The sequence below is a fragment of the Sphaeramia orbicularis genome, chromosome 8 (genome assembly GCF_902148855.1).
Source record: "Sphaeramia orbicularis chromosome 8, fSphaOr1.1, whole genome shotgun sequence".
NCBI lineage: Eukaryota > Metazoa > Chordata > Actinopteri > Kurtiformes > Apogonidae > Sphaeramia > Sphaeramia orbicularis.
Genome location: NC_043964.1, coordinates 548,820 through 575,713, shown reverse-complemented (window position 1 = coordinate 575,713; position 26,894 = coordinate 548,820). Strand labels below are relative to the sequence as shown.

Here is a 26,894-nt window from a genome sequence, read left to right as displayed (position 1 = left end):
AGGAATTTTGAATTTGCATGTATTCTGTAAATGCTCGAAATAAATGAATGAATGAAAAGAAATGAAATAACCTCCAACTTTAATCTGAGCTTTTATGAACATCTACATGATCAGTGAATAAATTATAGGAAAATACATGATTTATACTGATAAAATACAAAATACAGATGATAATATTAGACGTAAATGGTGATAAATCACTTATGAAAGGTTAGGTATAGAGAAAATGTCATTTGGGAACTGACACAAAAGTAGCACTGGGTCTTTATGGGTTAATTATACTTGCACGGAGCAACTGCAACACAATAATTTCCTCTGGGATTAATGAAGAATTCGGATTTTGAGTCCAATTCTGATTCTGACAGATCCGGTGTTGTGCCAAGGTACGTATCTCCACTCAGAATTGTTTCCCCTGGTCGCAGGAGCATAATTATGACTTTTTATCTCATAATGTAGAAATTTTAATCTCATAATTTTGACTTTGTATCTCATAATTTTGACTTTTTATCTCGTAATTATAACTTTATAAATCATCATTATGACTTTTTATCTCATAATTTTGACTTTTTGACTTTTTATCTCATAATTATAACTTTATAAATCATCATTATGACTTTTTATCTCATAATTTTGACTTTTTGACTTTTTATCTCGTAATTATAACTTTATAAATCCTCATTATGACTTTTTATCTCATAATTTTGACTTTTTGACTTTTTATCTCGTAATTATAACTTTATAAATCATCATTATGACTTTTTATCTCATAATTTGGGCTTCCATACGTAAGAAGCCCCTGTTAAATATATCCCCATGGTAAGTGATCATTATGACATGAAAAGTCCAAACTATGCTCCAGGGGATCCGCACTTTGGCCCAACACCTGCAGGGGGCAGTGGTGAGCTCGCCCGGCCTTCTGCTCATGCGCAGATGGAGCCTCGCGCTCCGCAGCTGTGGGTGTTGACATGCCAGTGTCACTCGGTCAGCTGATTGCGGTCGTAAAGCTCCGGCTAGTGCCGTTAGCCTGTTAGCTTAGCCTAGCTGGGTGTTTGTTGTTGTTGTTGGCGGGTCGCTGTTCGCGCTAGCCCCAAACTTTTACAAAGTGCCAGTCCTCGGACGCATTTTCAAACGCCCCGGGGTGCGTACCGGTCCGTACCGCGGTGTTCCGTCGCCGTCCGCGGGGCTTGAGTCGGTGGGAGGGCAGGGTGAAGCCGCTCCGTGTGCACCGCAGCCCGGCGCCGCTGATGGAATTCAGACACACAACAATGGCGACTCCCGGTCCCAACAGCCCCACAGCACCGAACAGCGGCGGCAGCAGCGCGGGCTCCGCCGCCCACCACCTCCACCAGTCCCAGAGCCAGCACATCACCACCATGAGCAGCATGCAGGGTGAGTGTGGGCCGGCGGAACGGCAGCTCCGGGCCGGGCCGGGCCGGGCCGGGCCGGGCCGGGCCGGGCCGGGGAGCTCCTCTCTGCGGCACTGAAGGTTAAGGCTAGCGGGGTTAGCCGTGGGAGGCTCCGGAGACTGCCAGGGCTCAAAAAAACACCCGAGACCCGGACGAGTCCCACGGGAAAACCCCCAGCATGAGCCCTTACCTGGAAAACAGCTGTTTGTAAAAGCTGTTTAGAAGAACCTGCAGTCTGACTGGCACCAGTTCAGCAGGACTGTCCCAGTTTATGGGAAGGGGCTTCAGCTGAACACACTCCGTGCACTAATCTAACCTTTTACACACCAAACACACATGTATGTTTTATCACAGAAGCCAGTTACATACATTTAATAAACTCTGAGGATGCATTCCTGTATGTGCAGAAGCCTAAACACAGTTAATATCATCTGGGCCTCTGATTAGCCTTCATTCTGCAACACAAATGTAAGTGTTCTACTTTTTTAGATTGGATTTATCTAAGAGTTGCAGATATTTTAAAACCACTGTCACCTTTCATATGGATTCTATGATAGTGGTATTTACAGTGTAGTCATTATGGAAAAATCCACCTTAAATGGCTGAATTATCTAGTATTTAAACCATACTGTTTTCCATTGTCTCTTATAGCCTTCATTCATGGACATAATTACACCAGTCTGATGTTTTTATTATTAAAATTTATGTGAGAATTAGTATGCCAAACCTTTCTTAAAACCAATTTTATTATTATTTACTATTTGTAAAGTCTTGCTATCTAGTGTGGGTTTGGTAATAATTATAGAAAATCTAATTAAAATGGCTAAATTTGATTCTTAGATTCAGTTATATTCATATTAGCTTTAATTATTTTATACAATTAAAATGGTTTTACCTAAAGTTAAAGTGGTGTTAAATGTGCTCGATTTATCTTAACACTTGAAGTCTTTACACAGTGTTTTGCAGAAGTCAACTTTAAGTATGTTTTTCAATCAGCACATTTATTGTGTCTCTCTTCATTAATATACAACAAGAAACTGCAGGAATTATGTGCATAGTATTAAAAACACACAAAAAAATCATTGTACAACAAAAATCAGTCACATTTTTACTTAACTGTATGTTCCAGGTGTACACTGATACAGAGTCTGAGACGTGCAGATGCGTGGTTTTTAGAACCGTGTTAAAACAACAAATCAAAGTGTATTTGTGTGACTTCTTTTAAGGGTTAATTCTTTAAACGTTTCAGCTGTTTCTATTCAGTGGAACACGAAACTGCTCTGTCCACAAAAATCCCCAAACCATCTCTCATCCCAAACACATCTGAACCCAATGCTTATTCCAGTGCTGTTTTTTTTTTATACAAACAATGTCTTATTTTAACTTTCAGAGTCCAACACCTGCTGGAGATGTCAGAGTGAAACAGGTAGCTACAAACTTCATTCAATCAGTAGAGTAGGATGAGCAGTTTGATTCCAATCAGTTTTAATTCACATGGAAAATTCAAGGTCTGGGGACGAATATTTAATGTTAACATAACTACAGAGTAACGGTTCGGTACAATCTGTTATGGCGTCATTTCACACCAACTCATGCTGGATCTACAGTTCATGTCATGGGCTTTAAATTCATGCAAAAAAAACCTTCAGAGACTTCAGAGTTAAAATATACGACACACACTGGGACCATATTCTGTTAATTTCCATTATACTTTCATTCATACATACATTTGGAATTCAATACAACTTCCTGGACTCATTTCTTTGGGTGAATTCAAGGTTATTTTCTCACTTAAATTCTCACAAATGTGCACATGCTGTACTTAACCGGAAGTGTATTGTAATGTTATTTATCCTTTTATGCCCAGTTACTTGTTATTATTGTTGTTGCACTGGTTCAGCTTCTTGTCCAGGTCTCCCTTACAAAAGAGATCCAATCCCAAGGGACTTCTTGGTAAAATAAAGGTGAAATAAATACTTTATTTCACTTTAGTTAAATATTTAGAATCATTATTTAACTAATAAAAAAAAAAGGCTTGTCTTAATTGTTATATAAAACATCATCTTACTAATTATCCCCTTTATTTGGAATAATTATGATGTTATAACAGGTCAGATATATAAAAATAGTTGGAGGAAACTAATAAAAAATGTCATGATTTATTAATATTTTCACTTTCAGTTTCAATTAAAGATGCAACACCCAAGAAACGTTTCGTGTTCTGTATGTCAGTAAATGGCTCCTCTTTTTCCTTATCTCTGTGTGTAGTATTAAACTAATATCCAGGTCTTTCTATAATAGAAGCTTAAAATTAACAGGAAAAAGGACTATAGATGTAGTTCAGCATTTATGTAAACTCTGGCATATTTACATTAGTATTATATAGTATGTTCGTTAATGTGCAGTGTCCCTTCTAGAATAAAATGAACAAATACAATAAAAAAATAAATAAGAAAAGACATGACTTTATTGAAATGATTTGTGTGGCACTCATCTAAATTGTCAGAAAGCCCTAAATAAAGATTGTGTTTATTGTTATTCTGAAACACTTGGTAACACCGTTTCTGTGAACATGTTCAGTACAAATTATAGTCGATATCAGTGGAAAAATAAACAGAGAAGTTTTAAAACACGTTCACACCTCCCTCATTTGTTTTAGACTTTGATTTGATCTATATTCTCAAAAAATATGGAATTAAAGCCTTAAAGACCTAGAAGTATTTTTATAGTGACCTCCAAATGTTTTTTTCTTTACATTTAACCTTTCCTAAGTCATTTATCATCATTTGTTATAATATTAACCTATGTATTTTGGATTTTTCAGGGTAAATCAGATATTTTCCTATATTTAATTTACTGATCATATAGTGAATTCAAAGGTTATTTTATCAAAACATAGAAAACTGAAGAAAAAGGAAGTTTTCCAGCGAAATAAATCATAACTGAACATGAAAACAGCATCTCCAACCTCTGTCATTTATCAAACTACATGGGTTTTACTGGTGAATCAGGAATCGAACTGCCAACCTTGTGGTTTGTGAATAGGACACTTAGATCTGAAGTACAAACATGAAACACAACTTCTAGATTTAGGATTTTGCAACGTTCACTGTATTTAATAGAAGTTTTTACATTTAACCCATGACATGAACTGGAAAAAGCTGTGAATTCTGGGTAATCTGGCCTGAAATGACGCCTATTCCTCATGATGTTAACGTGAGTGTGTGTGATTTCTCTTGATTTTCCTTTGACAAGATGGTTTATTTCCTGATTCAAAGTGGATTTGTAAATGAGCTGCATGCTGACTCTGTACATTCACTCTCCTTCTTCCTAAAGGAGGACACGCTTCTCTAATTAAACCTAATAATCCAGGTCGAATGTATTTATCGTACATGTACGACGTGTTAGTTCTTAGCCGTTGTCCCTGTATGTGTAATCCTGCTTTCATTGACTTCTCCCTGACCATGTTTCACCTTTTACCTCACTGCTGCTCACTAATGATTCCTAACTCCTGACACGATGCCGAATGATGGTGAGCTGCGCCGAGAAAATGTTTATGAAACTGTAAAGTGTTTTTTCTCTCCAAACCCACCTTCTGACGTCATCCATACTCTCTTCTAGATCCCTTTGGTTTTATTTGCAGGTCATTTTGCCTCCTTCATTTGACTACATGACATACTTCATCATTACTCAAGCGCTTGTAGCTGTTTTCATACATGCATGCTTGATGCATTATCTGCAGAAAATGCATTTTAACCCCATAGGAAAGTCAGTAAATGCAAGGCCAATTTCTATGATTGGTCACCCGACATCAGCACCTTTTTTATTGCAGGACAAAGTCAGGTTATGTTACTAACAGACGAAGACTTAGAAAGCAAAGTGAAGGTGAATATGAAGAAAATAAAAGCTGTCTTCTCACCTCTAGGCTTTCAGATAAACCTGTCTGGAGCTCCCCCAAGTAAGCCAAACCTCTTCCATCCTTCTGTTTCCGCCTGATAATCTGGTGTGGGGGAGTCTGTCCTGTTGTTTCCAACTAATCAGAGTGAAGACTTGATGGGTTCGAATGGGCTTGTGCCGCTAGTTCAGGGTCCAAAACAAACCTGCAGATACTTTAAAACAAGAGGGAACTAACAGTGGGAAAAGTTCAAAGTCAAATGTATTTCTATAGCACGTTTACGACAAATATATAGGTGAAAATAAAAGATATAGTCAAACTAATATAAATATATGGAAATAGAAGATACGATACAGTAAAACTGACAAAACAGATACACAGTAATAGGATACATAGCATCTAAAAGCACAACCAGAAGATAAAACAAATAAAAGTCACACTTGTATTAAAAGCCAGTGCAAATAGGTGTGTCATTAAAAAAGATGGACTATACAAAATAATAAACAGATAAAACTGAGTTTTAAATGTCAAAAAATATGAAAAACTAAAGCAGGTGAATGAGTAAAGACAGTTTCACTGTTAAACCACGTTAAATCATGCTTTTATGTTACATTAAAGTATTAGTGTCTTAGTTTACTTGAATAATTGTTATTCTTTGGACCGGCTGCTTCAGTCAGGAAACATTCTGAAGCTTTTTTACTCTATCCATTAATTATTTTCAATTAAAATAAATGAAATACAACCTTATTGTCATTGCTATGCTATAATGAAAAGCAATTTAACTGCATCTTCCTCAACAGTCGCAATAAAAAATAATAAAAACAAGTCCAGTAAAAGAAATAGTCTAATCCTCGCTCTGGTAGGAGGCCTGTGATTGGCTGGAATCTCCTGTCATAGGTCATAATTTATAAAGTGGAAAGAAAGATGTTGTAAATATGATGGAATTTTGCCATATTATGCAAAAAAATATTATCTACAGAAGCTTTAAAGTCAAGAGTTTTATGTGTTTTTTTTTTACATTGTATTTTTTCATTTTGTAAAACTGAATTTAAATTTATACTTAGACGTACATAGATATTGTGCACTTTAAAGAAGACTGCATGATCAATTTTGTCAGTGCAATGACAATAAAAAAACCAAAACATTCTATTCTATACATTGATATTATAATTCATATAACATTAATGAAGTTGAAATGACTAAATGGACATAAGTTTAACTCTTTCGGTGCCAGACAGTTAAGGGGCTAACAAGCCTTAAAAGTGCCACAGAATTTGGCCGTTTTTCAGTATTTCGTGTCGTCTTTATAATCGAAGTCTGAATCGTCATCAGAACTCATTTTCTAGCTGATGGGACTGTTTTGACAGATCGCTGTGTTTACGATATTACTACAAAATGGCCATCTAATTTGCATATGATTTCATTCATAAATTCATTCATAAAATTTCCCAAGCAGAAAACGAAACGCGAGCTCTTCCTTGGTCAAAAACCGCTCGGTAACATCCGACCGATTGCTACTTAGATTCAAAACGCACCGGACGCAGCCGATTCATTATTGATCGGAATTTGCAAGAAGATTTGAAAGAACGTCATCGAAATGTGAGAAAGAAATGGGGGTGGACGGTTTGTTTGTACACAAATATGGCGTGTTCTCCAAAGCCGATCTGATCGGCCCGTGGCACTGAAAGAGTTAACTGTGCCGTAGTTACAGGTTCAATGTGTGATTTAGGATTTATATTTAATATAATTCACATCTGTATTTTTTATCAATGTAAAATCACTTGAAAATAATTGATTTCCTTTAGAATTAGCGTTTTCTATCTATAGAGGGTGTGAGTTGTCTCCAACAGACATCCTCTTAACTTTTTTCAATTTTTTTTAATTGCAAGAAACCGCCAGAAATGATAAGATAAACACTGGAGTTTTTCATTTGGGTGCAATCTACATTTTCACCACTAGATGTCATTAAATATCACACATTGAAACTTTAAATTAAATCCTGAATTTGAACTAATATTAGATTTAATTTAGACAGAATTTAAAGACAGTTCAGTAGTGTATATTTAGAGCTGTATTCTGAGTTTAAGGGGTATTTAATGCCCAGAAAAGTGCAAATAATTGTCAGTTACAGGTTTCATTCTGCAGGTTTTACTCTCATCGGCACAAGCCTAAAGCTCAGAGCTTCCATTGATGATAATCTCACTTCATTTAACGCTTGTGCATCCTTTTAATTTACTGCCCTCTGGAGACACTCAAGCCAAAAATGTACATGTACAAAAAACAGCTGCAAAAACATCATATATCAATGTTCTTTTCTGCTTTTTTTGCATAAATGTCTTAAACCACTTCAGCTCTGCTTTGAACTACCAGGAGTTCATTCATTTTCAGGATCTGAACTCTTTAAATGTCAGTTTGAATACATGACGCCACTTGTTTTATTTAAAATACAACACAAAATATGAGATATTTTCCATATAGTACATAGGGGTGGCATGTGGTGTTGTTTTATATCACAGTGTTGGACAAAGATGATCAATAACGCTGATTTCATTGCATTAGTAGTTTTCATGTAAGATTAAAAATATTTAATGTAAGTAAATAGTCGCTTTTCCATCGGACATCTGTGCAAAACTTTACTGATATCAACTAAATGTTGAAAAAACAGAAGTGCCTAAAGTTGTTATTTCCATTAAATCACAAATGCGATGATTTATTTATTTATTATCGTGAGATGACACAAGAAGTCATTCCATAAACATGAATATCATGTTGATTTGCAGATATATTCATTATTATTATTATTATTATATATTACCCCTCTGTCTTGTACTAAATTAAAAAATGATTTGTTTCCTGGTGTGTCCACACATACTGCAACATGTTTCTTTTAAAACTCTTCTTCTCTTGTTGTAACGTCATTTTTTGTCAACATCTTTTTTTTTTTATTCACCTGACTCTAGTTACAGACAAAGGTCTGTCCATTGCAGTTTTGTGTGATGTACCATTTGTGCTACGCCTGAAAAACCACCTCTTGCCAGCGCTAAAACCTTTAATCGAAAATTGAAAGTTTGGGTGAAATTGTCGTTTTTCCATTAGGTAAACTTTTATTCGCAAGTTCCAAAACTAGAGTCACGTGAATAAAAAGAAACAGATGATGACAGACGTTACAACAAATGAAGAAGAGTTTTAAAAGAAACATGTTGCGGTATGTGTGGACACACCAGGAAACTGACTCATTTTTTAAATTTAGTTCAGGATAGAGGGATAAGAAATGATAATAATGAATATATTTGTAAATCAACATGATATTTATGTTTGTCGTCATGTTTATGGAATGACTTCTCGTGTCATCTCGAGATAATAAACAAATCATCGCATTTGTGATTTAATGATAAAACCAACATTATGCACTTGTGTTTTTTTGACATTTAGTAAATATATGTAAAGTTTTGTGCATACGTCCAATGGAAAAGTGACTTTGGATTATCTTTGACGTGTCCAAGATTCTGATATAAAACAAGAAAACATCCTTCAGCTGTGTATTATACAGAAAATATCTCAAATTTTGTGTTGTTTTTTCAATAAATCAAGTGGCATCATGTATTCAAACTGACATTTAAAGAGTTCAAATCCTGACAATGAATGAACATGTCACAGTTTTGTGCAAAGCTGAAGTGGTTCAAGAGATTTCTGCTGCAAAAATGTTGATATATACTAATTTTATAGCAGTTTTTTCTGTACATTTTTGGCTCAAGGGTCCACAGAGGAGGCAAAAAAAAGAAATATTCATTGTATGAATTCATGCCATAAGCTGTAACACAGACATAATGATGAACAGACCAAAAAAGAAAAATGACTAATGTCTAAAAATGGCCTGAGGGTCAGTCAGGGTTTATGAAGGAGCAGAACAGTGTTTACAGTAGAAATGGAAGCTCTACTTCACTGGTTTTCAGTGTGCAACTAACAAGCTGAAGTATGGCCTGAAGTGTCATCACCTCACACTTTTTCACCTGTTTTTTTTTTTTTTTTTTTTGTGGCATGATGGGTGCACTTCAGGGTAGCGTTGCTTGTCGAGGCAAGGAGCACATTCGGCAGTCGACGTTTTCTATTGGGAAATCAAACTCATTCGTGTGGGGTTTTTTGTTTTTTTTTTTGGGTGGAGCGAGCGTGGAGGCTTTTTGCAGCAGTTGGAGGTGAAATCAAAGCAGTTGGCCTTGAAGCATGTGTCCATCCACACGTTTTAGCCCCTCCCCTCCGTCCTCTTCTGCCACTTTCATTTGTTCATCTGTGGGTTTGTGTTTCTGCATCGTGGATGTAGTACTGGGGAGGGTGGGGGGGGTTAGCAGCATCATGCATTTCATGTGTCTGCTTCCAAAGACGGTTCAGGCGCAGGAAAGTGCTTTTTGTGCAGGTGGATTCTGGTCTGATATAGGTCTACTGCAGCTGCTAACATCCATCTTTTTCTGGTGCTAAGTTAGGTTTAGGTTAAAAATAAATGTTTGCAGGGGAAATCATCATCATTTCATATCCAGATACCAACAATATATTACAGTACATCCAATTTTTCTGTAAATCTAAGCGATAAATAGTCAAATCCGGGGGCAAATTACATGAATAACCTGAACAAATATGAACAACCTGAAATGTCTTTAGAAAAATAAGTGCATTCTGACCAATGTTCTGTGTGTTCGTAGATCCACTGTGATCTGTAAGTTGTAATGCACATGTGGAAATGATAAACTCAGGCATAATATGATTAAAATTGCACTTTTTATTTCGTGGTTGTTCATGTTATTCACATATTTTGAGGGATAGTTTGTAGATGGAATCATTTTCATTCTGTACTTGTACTTTTTCGCTCTAAAACAGATAAAAGTTTCAAGTTGTCATTATTTATTGGTTATTTTTTTAACTGATCCGGTCCCTGGATGTGGCCCCTGATCGAAATAATCTGATGAAAAAAACAGTTTCTTGTATTGTTTTGGATTATAGACTTGACAAATAACTGTTAATATACAAAATGTTAAATTAATGTAAACAGGAAACACTATTTAACCGTAGTTGCAAATATCAGATCACCAAACCAACCGTTTAAACTTCCTGCTTTACCTTGTCGAATATTTCCCAGGTTCATTCAAAGCTTTTCTAAACCAGAGCTTTAACAATTTTCACAAAAATAAAATCATTGCATGTGGATTTCAGCTCATCTGTTTTCTTATAAAGTTTCCAAAAATGTAAAAAAATAAAGTGATTTTTACCACAGTGTGATTTAACTTCAGTTTCCTGTCTTGACTTGGAGTCATGTTTTAACATAAATGAGTGAAAAGAAAAAGTGTGACACTGATGAGGTTTACTTCATAGGTTTTGGAATCAAAGGACAGAATATGTTTCAGTCCTGGATGATATTTAAGCAGTGGCATCTGTTCTGTCAAAGCAGAACCAGGTGACACATTGAATTCATTGGATTAATCAAGGTTTTGCTTTATGAAAATTGTGAAAAATACCTAAATCACAAAATCTGGAGATTTTTCCAGTTTAGTGAAACTTCACAATGTAACCTGTTTGTTTCTTGTAATATGTTAAATGTGGATTTGGTTCTCCAGTCAGACTTAACATATTATAACAGGATTTTTTTTAAACTTCTGTTTATTCAAGTTTTATGACAACTTTACAAACAATAAACATAAAAAACACTCAGTAAAAATATACTACTACTACTACTAATAATAATAGCTTTATTTCTGTAGTACCTTGAAAAACTAAGTTTACAAAGTGCTTTGACAAATCAGAGGACACAACAGCAGAATACAAGATGAAAGTAAAGACACTAAAACAGAAGCAACACAATAAGAGACGGACAGCAGATGCAAAAACATGACACTGAAAAAATGAAATGAATCAGAATGAAGAGGGCAGGGACAACGTGATGCTGTCAAATCAATGCAAAAATAAAGGAGTGAGATAAAAAAAAAACATCATGTATGAGAATAGAAATGAATAATCAAACAGGATGAAATTCACATTTAAAAAATTAAAAAGGGACAGACATCACATAAAGGCAAGTCTATAAAAATGTGTTTTAAGACGTGACACGGTGGTGCAGTGGTTAGCACATGTGCCTCACAGACAGAAGGTCCTGGGTTCCATTCCAACACCAGTCGACGGGGGGTGGGACCTTTCTGTGTGGAGTTTGCATGTTCTCCCCGTGTCTGCGTGGGTTCTCTCCGGGTACTCCGGCTTCCTCCCACCATCCAAACACATGCACTAATAGGTTAATTGGTTAATCTAAATCCCCCATAGGTGTGAATGTGACAGTGGTTGTTTGTCTCTATATGTTCAGCCCTGCGATGAACTGGCGACTTGTCCAGGGTGTAACCCCGCCTTCGCCCCTATGTAGCTGGGATAGGCTCCAAGCGACCCCCGTGACCCTAGTGAGGATAAAGTGGGTTCAGAAAATGAATGAATGAATGAAGAAGTGATTTAACAGACGTCACTGACTCTGCAGCCTTATGTCCTGGGCCAGCCTCAGTAAAATGTTAAAGTCAGTTGTAAAACCCCCAGGGAGCGGCTGGGGGGAGGCCAGGGTAGGGCTGATGTGATGTCATCTGTTCAGACCAGTCAGAAGGCCAGCTGCTGCGTTCTGGACCAGCTGGAGGCGGGACAATGATTTCTGGTTAATGCCGGACAGAAGTGAGTGACAGTTATGGAGTCTGGTGAATCTGAATGAGTGGATGAGTCAAATGACATTTAAATTTAAAATACAAGGATGCTACAAGCCTGGTTTATGTCATATGTGCTTGTGCAACGTCACTAGTACACTGAGGTGGAGCAAAGTGTTTGAACAGTAGCTCATATATTGTAAGAAAACAGTTTTATGAACAGTATGTGAATCAAGAATGTTATTTCTTTACAAAGTGAAAAGGAAGAGAAGCAGAGAAAGGAAAAAATCGATCATGCTATGTATTTTAAGTCCAAATTCTGTTTCTGTTTATGCATTTGGCAGACGCTTTTTTCCAAAGCCACTTACAGGGAAAACCAATCAAATCACTCAGTCAATCAAATTTTATTTACATAGCACCAGATCACAACAAAAAAGTTCTCTCATGAGACTTTATACACACAGGGTGGGGAAGCAAAATGTACAATATTTTGAGGCAGGGATTGAAAGACAGTGTATGACCAATTAGTTTATTGAAAGTCATGAGAATTTATTTGCCACAAGAAAATGTCCATAATAGAAAATGTTTTTATTCTACACGGTGGGGAAGCCAAATGTACACTGAACATGTAGTTGTTTTTTCTCAGCAGACACTACGTCAGTTGTTTTGAACCCAAACATATACTGATGTCATAATCATACCTAACACTATTATCCATACCTTTTCACAAACTTTTGCCCATATGAGTAATCAGGAAAGCAACGTCAAAGAGTGTGTGATTTGCTGAATGCACTCGTCACAACAAAGGAGATTTCAAAAATAGTTGGAGTGTCCATAAAGACTGTTTATAATGGAAAGAAGAGAATGACTATGAGCAAAACTATTACCAGAAAGTCTGGAAGATACTATTAAAGAAGAATGGGAGAAGTTGTCACCCCAATATTTGAGGAACACTTGTGCAAGTTTCAGGAAGCGTGTGAAGGCAGTTATTGAGAAAGAAGGAGGACACATAGAATAAAAACATTTTCTATTATGGACATTTTCTTGTGGAAAATAAATTCTCATGACTTTCAATAAACTAATTGGTCATACACTGTCTTTCAATCCCTGCCTCAAAATATTGTACATTTTGCTTCCCCACCCTGTAGAGTTGGTCCAAACCAGACTGAAGTCAATTTACAAAAACCAACAGAATCCTCCAGGAGCAAACACTAGTGATGGAGACAGTGGAAGGAAACAGGACCTTTAACAGCAGAAACCTGGAGCAGAACCAGACTGAGGAGGACGGACGAGTGACAGGAGGAGAGAGAGGGTTAAAGAGAGAGAGGAAAGAAAGAGAAAAAGAGAGAGAGAGAGAGATAGAGACTGGAGGAGAGGGGGAGAAGGGGGGAGACACATGGAGGCAGTTGAGGATAAGTGAGTGATGATGATGGAGGAGAGAGGCAGGACTTATAAATTCTACTGCACTCCCAGAAGTTCCAGTGGCGTCCTCCATTTCTGCAGGAAAATCGGAGTCCTTTTCTGAACACAGTGTTCTAGTTTGACCACTATCACAACTTCTGAGATCAGGGAGTTCCACAGAGGAATGGGGGGGGGGGGTCTTCAACCCATTTGACCATTATGGCTTTCCTTGCTAGCAGTAAAAGCAGGGCTGTGTGTCGGCAAGAATCTGGTGATACGATACAAATCACAATACGATATATCACAATATATCATGATACTGTTAAAAAAGGCCATTTTTTATTGGGTTTGTTTCTTTTTTTTTAAATGATTATTTCTTTGATGAATTGAATTCCATCATAAATCTGCACAAATCCTAAACACATTTGTATTTGATCCCAACAGGATCTAATGTTCTATCAGCAAATGTTCCAACTGTGTTCAAAGTGAAATTCTGTTTTACACACATTCCAGTTTCAGATCCTGTTCAAATGTTCAGATTCTATTAGTTCACAACTAACATCAGAACAGGATTGGAGTTCAATCCAACAAAGGAACTGACATTATTGAATAAAAGAGTGTGAAATAATGATAATAAGTAAAATATGAAGAAAAACAGAAATGAACCTCCACAATATCTGCATTTGAATAAATACCTAAAAATATCCGTACAGTACTTTTGAATATCGGTACAGTATTGTGAAATGAAATATGATAAATTGCAGAACAGATGTTTTCTAACAGCCCTGCATATTACACCTTTATGTTTAGTTCCTTCAAAAGTGTCGAACATTCAGCCCAATATGATCAAGTGGGACCAGTAAAATAAAAACAGAACCTGGAAATAACGTCGACCCCAAACTTTTCTGTTTTACAGAGAAAAAAGTACAATTATGAAAATGTTCGCATCTAAAAATTGACCTTTAAAAAATGTGAATAATATGAAGAACCAGAAATTTAAGAAAAATAAGTGTCATGTTAACAATATTATGTCTCAGTTTATAATTTACACATGTACATTCTAATTAACAACCAGTACATGTTAATGCATATATCATCATGTGGCCCAGCCCTAAATGTAGAACTAGACCAAACAGATGAGTAATTTCTAACTGTAGGTGTTGATATCCAGCTGATTCCTGCTGATACAACTGTGAAATACCATCCTGTTAACTTGTAGAAGGTCTGAAAAGGCTGATTTTAGCTCAGTTAACTCTGCCAAACCTCCTAAAGACCTTAACATGAACCTTAAAACTGGACTTTAATGACATTAAGAGGAACTTAAAGTGTAATTGAAAGGGTTAACTGCACTGGTGAACGTTTTCTAATTAGTAACAGAGGGGATGGTTCATAATCCGTCATCATCCATGCTGATGCAGAGGTTTTCAGTTTGTTTGGTTCCGTATAAAGCATGACGTTCATGGATTGGAGTGACTTTTCCCCTCGTTCCCTGTTTTTTTTTTTCATCCTGTTTGTGTTTCACTGTTCGCTCGGACTCTTCATGTGGGACGACGCTTCCTTTTGTTCGTGTTTTCTCCTGTTTGTTTGTCGTTACATATGTGATGGCGGTTTATTTTCCCGCTCAGGTAAACGCAAAGCCCTCAAGCTGAACTTCGCCAAACCCACGGCGAGATTCGCACTGAACACGGCAGGACCGCCGTTCCAGAACCCCCACATGTGAGTGAAGGCCACACAGGACACGGGCATCATTAGGTCTGGGCTCTGAAGGCATTCTCCTGATTACTTTGTTCAGTTGTCTTATTATTTTAGCTCATTTGACTTCATTTCCTGATCATTTTGTTCTTTTTCCTGATTTTGTTCATTTGTTGTGTTGTTTTTTGTTAATTTTGGTGAATTTCCTGATTATTTTATCCAATTTTATTCATTTTCCTGATTATTTTGTTCATTTGTTTCATTATTTTTGTTCATTTTGATCAGTTTCCTGATTATTTTATTCAGTTTTTTTTCCTGATTATTTTGTGTATTTGTCTTACTGTTTTTTTCATTTTGGTCAATTTCCTGATTATTTTAGTTAATTTTTATTAATTTTCCTGATTATTTCATTCATTTATCTTATTATTTTTGGTAATTTTGGTTAATTTCCTGATCATTGTGTTCATTTTATTCTTTGTCTTGATTATTTTGTTGATTTGTTTCATTATTTTTGTTAATTTTGATCAATTTCCTGATTATTTTATTCTTTTTCCTGATTATTTTGTTCATTTATCTTATTATTTTTGTTAATTTTCATAATTTTCCTGATCATTTATTTCCATTTTAGTCTTTTTCTTGATTATTTTGTGCATTTCTCTTATTATTTATTCTTAATTTTGGTCAATTCCCTGGGTATTTGCTCAGTTTTATTCATTTTCCTGATCATTTTATTTGTCTTTTTATTTTAGCTAATTTGAGTTAATTTCCTGATCATTTTGTTCATTTTCCTGATTGTTTTGTTCATTTGTTTCATTATTTTTGTTAATTTTGATCAATTTCCTGATTATTTTATTCTTTTTCCTGATTATTTTGTTCATTTGTCTTATTTTTTCTTGATTTTGGTCAATTTCCTGGGTGTTTGCTCAGTTTTATTCATTTGTCTTATTATTTTTGTTAATTTTGGTAAATTTCCTGATGATTTTATTCAGTTTTTTTAATTTTTCCTGATTATTTTGTTCATTTGTCTTACTATTTTTGTTAATTTTCCTGAACATTTAATTCCATTTTAGTCTTTTTCTGGATTATTTTGTGTATTTGTCTTATTATTTTATCAATTTTAATCAATTTCCTGATGATTTTATTCAGTTTTATTCTTTTTCCTGATAATTTTGTTCATTTGTCTTACTATTTTTGTTAATTTTGATAATTTTCCTGAAGATTTAGTTCCATTCTAGTCTTTTTCTGGATTATTTTGTGCATTTGTCTTATTATTTTGTTAATTTTAATCATTTTCCTGATGATTTTTCGTCCTGTACTTTGTTCATTTGTACGTTCGTCTCATCCGGTGGTATTATTTCTGTGTTTTCCGTCAGAGAACGTCTGAGGACTCACAGTATCGAGTCTTCGGGGAAGTTGAAGATCTCTCCGGAGCAGCACTGGGACTTCACGGCCGAGGATCTGAAAGACCTGGGTGAGATCGGCCGGGGGGCGTACGGCTCCGTCAACAAGATGGTGCACAAGCCCAGCAACCAGATCATGGCGGTCAAGGTGAGGCGGAGTCCCACACCAGGTCTGACTGGGACCGTTTCACATGTGAACTGTTGAGATCAGACGTGTCCAACATATGGACCGTGGGCCGAAACCGAGTCTGATCCAGGGTGTGGGATGAATTTGAGAAAAGCAAAAATTCCACTTAAGGATGTTAAAATCATTTTAGTTGAAGCTCCACACACAGACCAACATAAATAAAGTGGATCAGACCAGTAAAATACTAACGTAATAACCTAGAAATAATGACAACTCCAAGTTTTTCTCTTTGTTTTAGTGTAAAAAAAGTATAATTTTATGAAAATATTTACAAACTATCGGTTCATAAAAATGGGAATAATCTGAAATGTCTTAAGAAAAATAAGTGCAATTTTATCAATTTTCTGCCTGTTACTAAATGTTTTATGTATTCGTGGATCCACTGTGATCTGTAAGTTGTAATGCACATGTGTAAATGATAAACTTTTTTTATTGTTATTTTTATTTAACCTTTATTTAATCAGGAAAAAAGTGTCCTGGCCAAGACAGCAGCAGCAGAAGTTACACAAAATACAAATCACAGCCATACCTCCACCCTAAAAATATACATGAAACACAGTAAAAGAAAACCGTATATAAACCACTAAACTAAGAGCACACGTGTAAAGCACCATCAATAATTTAAAAGGTGCTAAAAGTAGAACAACGACAAAAACTGAGGCATAATATTGTTAAAACTGCACTTATTTTCTTATTAACAAAATATACAGTTACACTCAAATCCTACATCTGCTACATGCATTAATGTTGTTGATTTTATGGATCACTGATCTCATAAAGATCATCCAAAGCAGAATGTTTGAAAAAACTAAGTGTTAAATCCTTTAAATGTTGGGGGCGTTGAATATTTGTGATTCCAGCTGTATTTGTCCAGAGCAGTTCCATCTGCATATATGAAAGCGTTTGTACATGGTTTAATATTGTTAATGCTTCATATTCTATACTTTCTGGTTCATATTATTAAAAGTTTTTAAAGGACAGTTTGTAGATGCCAACATTTTCATAATCAGGGTTTCTGCGGGTCATTAAAAAGCATTAAAAGTCATTAAATAGATTGGGTGAAAATTAAGGCCTTAAATGGCATTAAAAAGCATTAAATTCAATGTCCAGAGGCATTTAAAGATGAAATACACTGGATGGAAAAAAAGCATTTTTATTCACGATTTATTTTGATTATATAAACATTTAATAATTTTGATTGGAAGTATAGTGTGATGATTGACAGGTGGAACCTTTTAATTGACTTTTGTTTAAAGCCAGTACACAAAGTCATCAACACCAGATGTTTGGAATGCAACGTGCTGTGAGCGTGCTCATGCTGTGGTGAAAGACAGGAGGGAATACAAGGAAATGTGGGAAAAATGGGAAAATGTTTCAGTAGAAGTGAGTGGAGGAGGAACTATTGAGAACCTGGTTAAAGCCTGTGGACGGTAAACTGACATAAAACTATGAATAAAACTGTATCTGCAGGTGGACATGGACATGAAATGTGTTTAAAGTGGCATAAAAAACATTAAATCACATCTGCTGATACCTGCAGAAACCCAGTAAATGTAATTTTACTTTTTTCAGTTGACGTTGACATTATATGTATGAGTATGAGTTGACATGACTGCACTTCTGCTGCTGCGTTTCTGTCTAGTTGTTTATTTTGGTTCAATTCCCTGATCATTTTGCGCATTTTCTGTTTATTTTGTTCATTTTTCTTATCACCTTCTTATCATTTTTGTTCAGTTTCACATGTGTAAGGACAGTAACCTAAACATGAACTGGTTTGTTTTTGCGTTTCTTCCAGAGAATCCGCTCGACGGTGGATGAAAAGGAGCAGAAGCAGCTGCTGATGGACTTGGACGTGGTCATGAGGAGTAGTGACTGTCCTTACATCGTCCAGTTTTACGGTGCTCTTTTCAGAGAGGTGAGCCCCCCCCCCCCCCCCCCCCCGTCACATCCTGTTTCCTGCTTTTATCCTCCAGAATCTCCAGCTGTGGACTGAACATGTGTCTTGTGTTTCAGGGCGACTGTTGGATTTGTATGGAACTTATGGCTACCTCTTTAGACAAATTCTACAAGTTTGTATATTGTTCGTTAGGCGACGTGATTCCAGAAGAAATATTAGGAAAAATCACATTAGCTGTAAGTGTCTGATTTTCATATTCACAAGTCCTGATCATGGACTTCCTGCTCTGATGGTTTTCTGTTTGTTACAGACTGTGAAAGCTCTTAACCACTTAAAAGAAAACTTGAAAATCATCCACAGAGGTAAGAGGCTCTTCTGTCTGCTCAGGGTCTTTGTGGTGTCGCTGTTTTCACCGGGCTGTTTGTTTCAGACATTAAGCCGTCGAACATCCTCCTGGATCGGAACGGAAACATAAAGCTGTGTGACTTCGGCATCAGCGGTCAGCTGGTCGACTCCATCGCCAAAACCAGAGACGCCGGATGCAGACCCTACATGGCGGTGAGTACCGAACCCAGACCGATCCATGAGAACAAAAACAGAACACAGACCTTCAGCGGCAGTAGGAGGCGGAGTCAAACCTCCATTTGGAGATCGAGTCCAGAATGGGTCAAATCGGAATCTTAGATTGAACAGTTTTGTCCATCTTGTTGTTTTTTTTGTTCATTTTTTTGATTTTCTGTTTATTTTATGAATTTTTGGTCAATTTCCTGATCATTTTGCTCATTTTTTGTTTATTTTGTTCATTTTTCTTATCATTTTTGTTCATTTTTGTTTAATTTCCTGCTAATTTTGCTCATTTTCTGTTTACTTTGTTCATTTATCCTGTTATTTTTTTGTTAATTTTGGTCAATTTCTCAGTTATATTTTGTTGCTATTTTATTAATTTTTGGTTTGATTTGATGATTCAATGCTAATTTTTTCACATTAATGTAAAAACGACAGGATGTGGAAACCTAAAATTAACATAAACATAATCAGTCCAGTCATTCAGATCGTCTTGTCTGTTATATTTAGATGGACCTAAATCCTCTACATGAGTTCTTTTTAGTTGTGTCAGTTCATAGTGAATTTGTTGAAGACTTCATGTTTCTCTTTTGGGTCTTGGTCGAGTAGAACCAGGGTCGGTGTCTGAGTCGTGTCTTCACACGTCGACCTATGAATCAGAGCTGCAGGTGTTAAAAACAAACACACCCCAAAAACTGAGTCCTGACTAACGGTGACACAGGCCTCATCTGTGTCCATAAAAGGACATGGACGCAAAGCAGCGGAGGAGACGTCTGACTGTTGGACCTCCACAGCTGATGTGTCATCTGAAGCAGAAATAATGTCCTGGACACGAAAAACCTGGAAAAGCCTGGAATTCAGAAAACAAAAAGTCATGAAATCCGTTTATTGCAGAGATGAAACTCCACACTTTTGAAACAAAATAACCAGATGTGTACAAGATCTAGGCTTGGATTTCTGTTCCTCCTGATGCAAAAGTCCAACAGAAATCCACATTTTAACTCTGGTTCAGGTCTAAACCGGTTCAGGTCTAAACTGGTCCAGGGTTAAACTGGTTCAGGTGTATTATCCTGTGCATCCTGGGCTCAGGCGTCCTGTTTCCTGTTTCCATGCTGCTGTATCGTCTGCGGCGTCGTTCACAGTCGTCCGTCGTTCAGTCGTCTGTCGTTCAGTCGTCCGTCGTTCAGTCATCTGTCGTTCACAGTCGTCCGTCGTTCAGTCGTCTGTCGTTCAGTCGTCCGTCGCTCACAGTCGTCTGTCGTTCACAGTTGTTCAGTCGTCTGTCACTCACAGTCGTCCGTCGCTCACGGTCGTCCGTCGTTCACAGTCATTCAGTCGTCCATCATTCACAGTCGTCCGTCGCTCACATTTGTCCGTCGTTCACAGTCGTCTGTCGTCCGTCGTTCACAGTCGTCCTTCGTTCACAGTCGTACAGTCGTCCGTCGCTCACAGTCGTCCGTCGCTCACAGTTGTTCAGTCGTCTGTCACCCACAGTCGTCTGTCGCTCACAGTCGTCCGTCGTTCAGTCGTCCGTCATTCACAGTCATTCAGTCGTCCGTCGCTCACATTTGTCCGTCGCTCACAGTCGTCTGTCGTCCATCGTTCACAGTCGTCCTTCGTTCACAGTCGTTCAGTCGTCCGTCGCTCACAGTCGTCCGTCGTTCACAGTCGTCTGTCATTCAGTCGTTCAGTCGTCCGTCGCTCAGTCGTCCGTCGCTCACATTTGTCCGTCGTTCACAGTCGTCCTTCGTTCACAGTCGTTCAGTCGTCCGTCGCTCACAGTTGTCCGTCGCTCACATTTGTCCGTCGTTCACAGTCGTCTGTCGTCCGTCGTTCACAGTCGTCCTTCGTTCACAGTCGTTCAGTTGTCCGTCGCTCACAGTCGTCCGTCGCTCACAGTTGTCCGTCGCTCACAGTCATCCGTCACTCACAGTCGTCCATCATTCACAGTTGTTCAGTCGTCTGTCACTCACAGTCGTCCGTCGCTCAGTTGTCCGTCGTTCACAGTCGTCCTTCGTTCACAGTCGTTCAGTCGTCCGTCGCTCACAGTCGTCCGTCGCTCACAGTTGTCCGTCGCTCACAGTCGTCCGTCGCTCACAGTTGTCCGTCGCTCACAGTCGTCCGTCGCTCACAGTCATCCGTCACTCACAGTCGTCCATCATTCACAGTTGTTCAGTCGTCTGTCACTCACAGTCGTCCGTCGCTCAGTCGTCCGTCGTTCACAGTCGTCCTTCGTTCACAGTCGTTCAGTCGTCCGTCGCTCACAGTCGTCCGTCGTTCACAGTCGTCCGTCATTCACAGTTGTTCAGTCGTCCGTCGCTCAGTCGTCCGTCGCTCACATTTGTCCGTCGTTCACAGTCGTCCTTCGTTCAGTCGTTCAGTCGTCCGTCGCTCACAGTCGTCCGTCGCTCACATTTGTCCGTCGTTCACAGTCGTCCTTCGTTCACAGTCGTTCAGTCGTCCGTCGCTCAGTCGTCCGTCGCTCACAGTCGTCCGTCGTTCACAGTCGTCCTTCGTTCACAGTCGTTCAGTCGTCCGTCGCTCACAGTCGTCCGTCGCTCACAGTCGTCCGTCGCACACAGTCATCCGTCACTCACAGTCGTCCATCATTCAGTCGTTCAGTCGTCCGTCGCTCACAGTCGTCCGTCGCTCACAGTCATCCGTCACTCACAGTTGTCCATCATTCACAGTTGTTCAGTCGTCCGTCACTCAGTCGTCCATCATTCACAGTTGTTCAGTTGTCTGTCACTCACAGTCGTCCGTCGCTCACATTTGTCCGTCGTTCACAGTCGTCCTTCGTTCACAGTCGTTCAGTCGTCCGTCGCTCAGTCGTCCGTCGCTCACAGTCGTCCGTCGTTCACAGTCGTCCTTCGTTCACAGTCGTTCAGTCGTCCGTCGCTCACAGTCGTCCGTCGCTCACAGTCGTCTGTCGCTCACAGTCATCCGTCACTCACAGTCGTCCATCGTTCACAGTTGTTCAGTCGTCTGTCACTCACAGTCGTCCGTCGCTCACGGTCGTCCGTTGTTCACAGTCGTCCGTCGTTGCCATGGGGCTGCTGATCTGTGGATGTGCTGGTGCAGGTGAACACACGTCCAGGGGGAGGAGCTGCTCTGGTATTTCCAGGAGGCGGTTCCACGGTTGTTCTGACCCTGTTGGAACATGAACACTCACTTCCTGCTGACAATGGAATTCACACCGAGAAACGAGGACACCGACAATCTGTGTGAATGTGAAGATAACAGTGGAAGCGAAAGTAGGAGAGAAACGAGGACAGAGACGCTGTAACACAGAAGGACCGTTTATGTTTACCCTTTAGACTGAGATAAAAGAGATGAAGAAGAAAATGAATGAAGTCCCAGTCGTCAGAAAATCAGAATGGAAAATTATGGGTTAGAGTGAATAAGTGCTGGGTGGAACGTGGCCGGATAAAAAGTAGATGAAAGAAATGAAGACAAACAGATCATTAAACTATTAACCCACTGGAGGAAGAAAACATGGAGAAAGAAAGAAAGAGCTCATCTCAAGGGGTTGATCTGAATAAATGAAAAAGTCTGAAAACATAAAAAGTGGAAATAATGACAGAATTCTGACGTTTCTGATGGTTTTGCGTCACATCATCCTGTTCCAGATGTGACAGTAACGTGTGTGAGATGAAAAACTGTGGTTCAGTGGAAGTCAGTCCATGTAAGGCAGTGATCTGTGTCATAAAATACTTGAAAATGATCACCTTTGATGATAATTTGTGAGGCGGACAGACATGTTTTTGTCTTGTGGGGTATGCTGAGGGTGATATTTGAAAACAGAAGGGCAGTAAGGCCCAGAGTATTACTGACAGTGTCTGCTGTGTCAGGATACACCATGCAAACTCCAGACTGATCTGAGCCTTTCTGCAGCCACAGTACCCTAATACATGCAATTATATCATTTCACCAGAAGCTTTTCCCAAAAAGGGTTTGTTTGTTTTTGGCCCCTGAGGCTGAACGGCCCCAAGTTGGGGGTGGAGGTTATCAACTTGTGATGGCCCAGTGTATGGGATAACAGGAAATAATAGTGAACCAGTGTTCAGAATGCAAACCTCCACCAAACCCCCTGAACGGTGTGCATGTGTGGATCCACTCTGTCTGTGTAAATCCAACAGTTTCCAGGTTGTTCCATACACACAAACAGTTGAATCTGGTCCCAGTCATGTGTCTGTCCAATTAGATTCAATTCACATCAATATTAGTTGAGTTCTAATTTTAAATGTGTGGGAAATGGGATTTTCAGTGTTCAGTGTAAATGTCCACAGAGTCCACATTCCACAGTGGATGTGGACAATTTAGTTCCACATACAAGAGACTGTTCTAAGCTACAGGTGGATCCAACTGGAGGAGAATCGGAGTCGTTTGGAATTTGGGATGAATTTTGGAAAATGTCTCAATGATGACAGATGGAAAACTGTAGATGTTGTGACCTTGCTGTGACCTTGAACTTTGTCCTACTGGGACCAAAATGGACTGGGTTGGTCCCAGGGCCTAGGCCTATCTGTGGGGAAGATCTGGGAAAGATGGGTGGAAGAGTTTTACACTGAAGATGAAAACAAACAAACAAACAAACAAAGCAAAGTGATCACAGTCCCTCCTGGCAGAGGTTCAAAGGTAACAGGAACCATCCTGACGTGGCTCCAGGCTGAGGATGCAGTGACATCAGTTACTGTTCGTCTTTAACTCGTCCTAGACTCTGATAGAAAACAGTGACACATCCTTCCATCGTGTGTTATACAGAAAATAGCTCATATTTAGTGTTTTTTTCAGATGGTCGTGCATTCAAACTGATATTTAAAGGAATAAAATCCTGAAAATTGTCGAACATTTGGTAGTTTTGAGCAGAAGCTGATAAAATTCAGCCTAAAGACAAAAGCATGAAGTTAGTGATAAAGGTGTAAAAGCACATGAGGGCTAGGATGAACGCAGCTCACACTCCTTTTGGACCGTGCACATTCAGACGCGTACTTAAAGACAGATTCAGTACATTTATCTTATTTTGTTGTTGTTTTTTATTGCTTTGTTTTGTTTTGTTTCTTTGCATGTTCGAAATAAATAAAAATGTAACTTATGGTATTGGAATAATAAATGTATCCTGGTATTGATGGTGATCATTTTAATGCAGTTTTTTTTACTCACTATGGAGTATTTTTACAGAGTTAAGGACCTTAAATACATCTTTGTACATTTCTCAGTTTGGACAGAAGTGATAAGTTAAAGGTGCTGTGATGGAAGTGAGTGTGACGTCTGACTCTTTCCTCTTCTTCTCACTAGTTTCCTATTCCATGTGTGTTACTTCTATCTCTGTACAGCCTCCACTCTTTGAAATGCTGTAGAAATAAATCTGACCATGACAGCAGACAAACTGTGGCTCTGAGGCTGAGCTCAGATGCTCTCAGGTGTTTAATCCTGTCCTCTGTCCTCTTGGATCTGCTCCTAGTTTGGCTTTTTAACTCTGTTTCTGTCTGTTTCTTAAACTAAATGTCCTTGTGTTTTTCAGCCAGAGAGAATAGACCCCAGCGCGTCCAGACAAGGATACGACGTACGCTCCGACGTCTGGAGTTTGGGAATCACACTGGTGAGTTGAACCTGGACCTGAACGTGGTCCACAGCGTTTCCCCTCCAGTTCTGTTTAAGGCGGGTCGTTTCTTCTGTCTGGATCATCCACACACACCGGTGAACACACTCGCACCAGTTTTTTAAAAGCTCCCACTGAAGGCATTAACCATCAGGACGTCCAAGTCATTTTAGTTCATGTTCCACATACACACCAATGTGATCTCACATAAAATACTCATTATAACCTATACATTATAGGGCTGTGCATCTGCAAAAATCTGGTGATACAATACAAATCACAATACTAGGATCATGATACGATATATCACAATATATCATGATACTGTTAAAAAGGTAATTTTTTGTTTGTTTCTTTTTTTTAATGATTATTTCCTTGAAGAATTGAATTCCATCATAAATCTGCACAAATACTAAACTCATTTGTATTTGACCCCAACAGGATCTAATGTTCTATCAGCAAATGTTCCAACTGTGTTCAAACTGAAATTGTGTTTTCCAGACATTCCAGTTTCAGATCCTGTTCAAATGTTCAGATTCTATTAGTTCACAACTAACATCAGAACAAGATTTGAGTTCAATCCAACAAAGGAACAAACATTACTGAATAAAAGAGTGTGAAACTAGAAGCACTCGGAGAACGCAGACCTCCGCCAAGGCTGATCAGTGCCCCCCCCCGTGGGCCCCCCCACCCCCGATCACCACCAAAATTTAATCATTTCTTCCTTATCCCATTTCACACAAACCCTGAAAATTTCATCCAAATCTGTCCATAACTTTTTGAGTTATGTTGCACACTAACGGACAGACAGACAAACAAACAAACCCTGGCAAAAACAGAACCTCCTTGGCGGAGGTAATAAGAATAAAATTTAAACAAAAAAGAAAAACTAAAATGAACCTCCACCATATCTGCATTTGAATAAATACCTAAAAATATCCACAGTACTTTTGAATATCCATACAGTATTGTGAAATGAAATATTGTGATATGTTGCAGAAGTGATATTTTCTAACAGCCCTAATAAATTATGGCTACAATTTTTTTCTTTTGTTTTAGTGTAAAAAGTAAAACTCCATAAAAATGTTGACACTTACAAACTGTCCTTTCACAAAAAATATGAACAACCTGAAATGTCTGAAGAGACTTAAGTGCAATTTGAACAGTATTCTGCCTGTTACTAAATGTGTTGAGTATTTGTTGATCCACTGTGATCTGTAAATGATAAACTGATGCATAGTATTTTTAAAATTGCACTTATTTTTCTCATATCATAAATAACCTATAAATAATGACTCCAAACTTTTTCTCTTCGTTATTGTGTAGAAAAGTAAAATTACATGAAAATGTTTATATTTACAAACTGTCCTTAAACAAAAATGTGAATAACCTGAACAAATACGAACAAGCTTCAACTTCAGAAGAAGAATCTGTGTCATTTTACCACTATTCTTCCTGTTACTAAATGCTTTGTGTTTGTAGATCCTCTATGATCTGTACGTTGGGATACACATGTATAAATGATAAAGTGAGGAATACCACTGTTAAAATTGCACTTAATTTTCTTCAGAAATTTCTGGTTGTTCGTGTTATTCACATTGTGAAGGTGAGTTTTTAGATGTAAACATTTTCATAATGTAATTTTACTTTTTTTTCTCACTGTAAAACACAGAAAAGTTTGGAGTTGTAGTATATGATGTAATTATAGGTTCTGTTATTATTTTACTGGTCCCACTTGATCATACTGGGCTGAATGTTTGATACTTTTGCACTAAAAGCACTGAAACTGAAAATAAAGGAGTAAAATGAGTTTATTCTTGGTCATATTCAAACTTTATTGCCATTCAATCAATAGACATGATGGAATAAAATATAGTTACTCAGATGTTTGTGTTTGTAGTATGAAAAAAGATGAAGTGACTAAAACAGTGCTTTTATTCATTCCATGTTTTCTTTTCTGTCTGGTTCAGTCACATGACACACACAGGAGTTAGGGCTGGAGGACACAACCAGTGTTTCTGAGGACTTTTGACAGTCTAATAATTTTTCCTGCAACTGTAACTAATCAAAACCTCCCAGAATGTCGGTGTATTTTCTTCCACATTGCCTGTTGAATATTTCCATCACATGAACCGGGTCTTTAAGGCGGTTTGATGGAGCATTTATGACCTCTGCCAAGGAGCTTCTGTGT

At 38.1% G+C, this 26,894-nt stretch overlaps 1 protein-coding gene across 5 annotated transcripts in view; it reads left to right on the top strand.

Moving 5' to 3' along the window:
• The first annotated feature begins 971 nt into the window (after positions 1 to 971).
• LOC115423548 (dual specificity mitogen-activated protein kinase kinase 4-like) overlaps positions 972 to 26,894 on the top strand; it is a 32,607-nt gene continuing 6,684 nt past the window's right edge. Inside the window, exons 1-10 of one of the 5 annotated variants that reach the window (XM_030140392.1) lie at positions 972 to 1,389; positions 2,797 to 2,832; positions 5,332 to 5,364; positions 14,987 to 15,077; positions 16,427 to 16,601; positions 18,436 to 18,555; positions 18,654 to 18,773; positions 18,848 to 18,899; positions 18,968 to 19,095; positions 24,626 to 24,703. In XM_030140392.1, the coding sequence (XP_029996252.1) occupies positions 1,245 to 1,389; positions 2,797 to 2,832; positions 5,332 to 5,364; positions 14,987 to 15,077; positions 16,427 to 16,601; positions 18,436 to 18,555; positions 18,654 to 18,773; positions 18,848 to 18,899; positions 18,968 to 19,095; positions 24,626 to 24,703 (978 nt within the window). In that variant the 5' untranslated portion in view covers positions 972 to 1,244. Of the gene's footprint in view, positions 1,390 to 2,796; positions 2,833 to 4,483; positions 4,939 to 5,331; positions 5,365 to 14,986; positions 15,078 to 16,426; positions 16,602 to 18,435; positions 18,556 to 18,653; positions 18,774 to 18,847; positions 18,900 to 18,967; positions 19,096 to 24,625; positions 24,704 to 26,894 lie in introns of those variants that run through there. The other 4 variants (XM_030140394.1, XM_030140393.1, XM_030140395.1 and 1 more) reach the window with 4 other exon arrangements.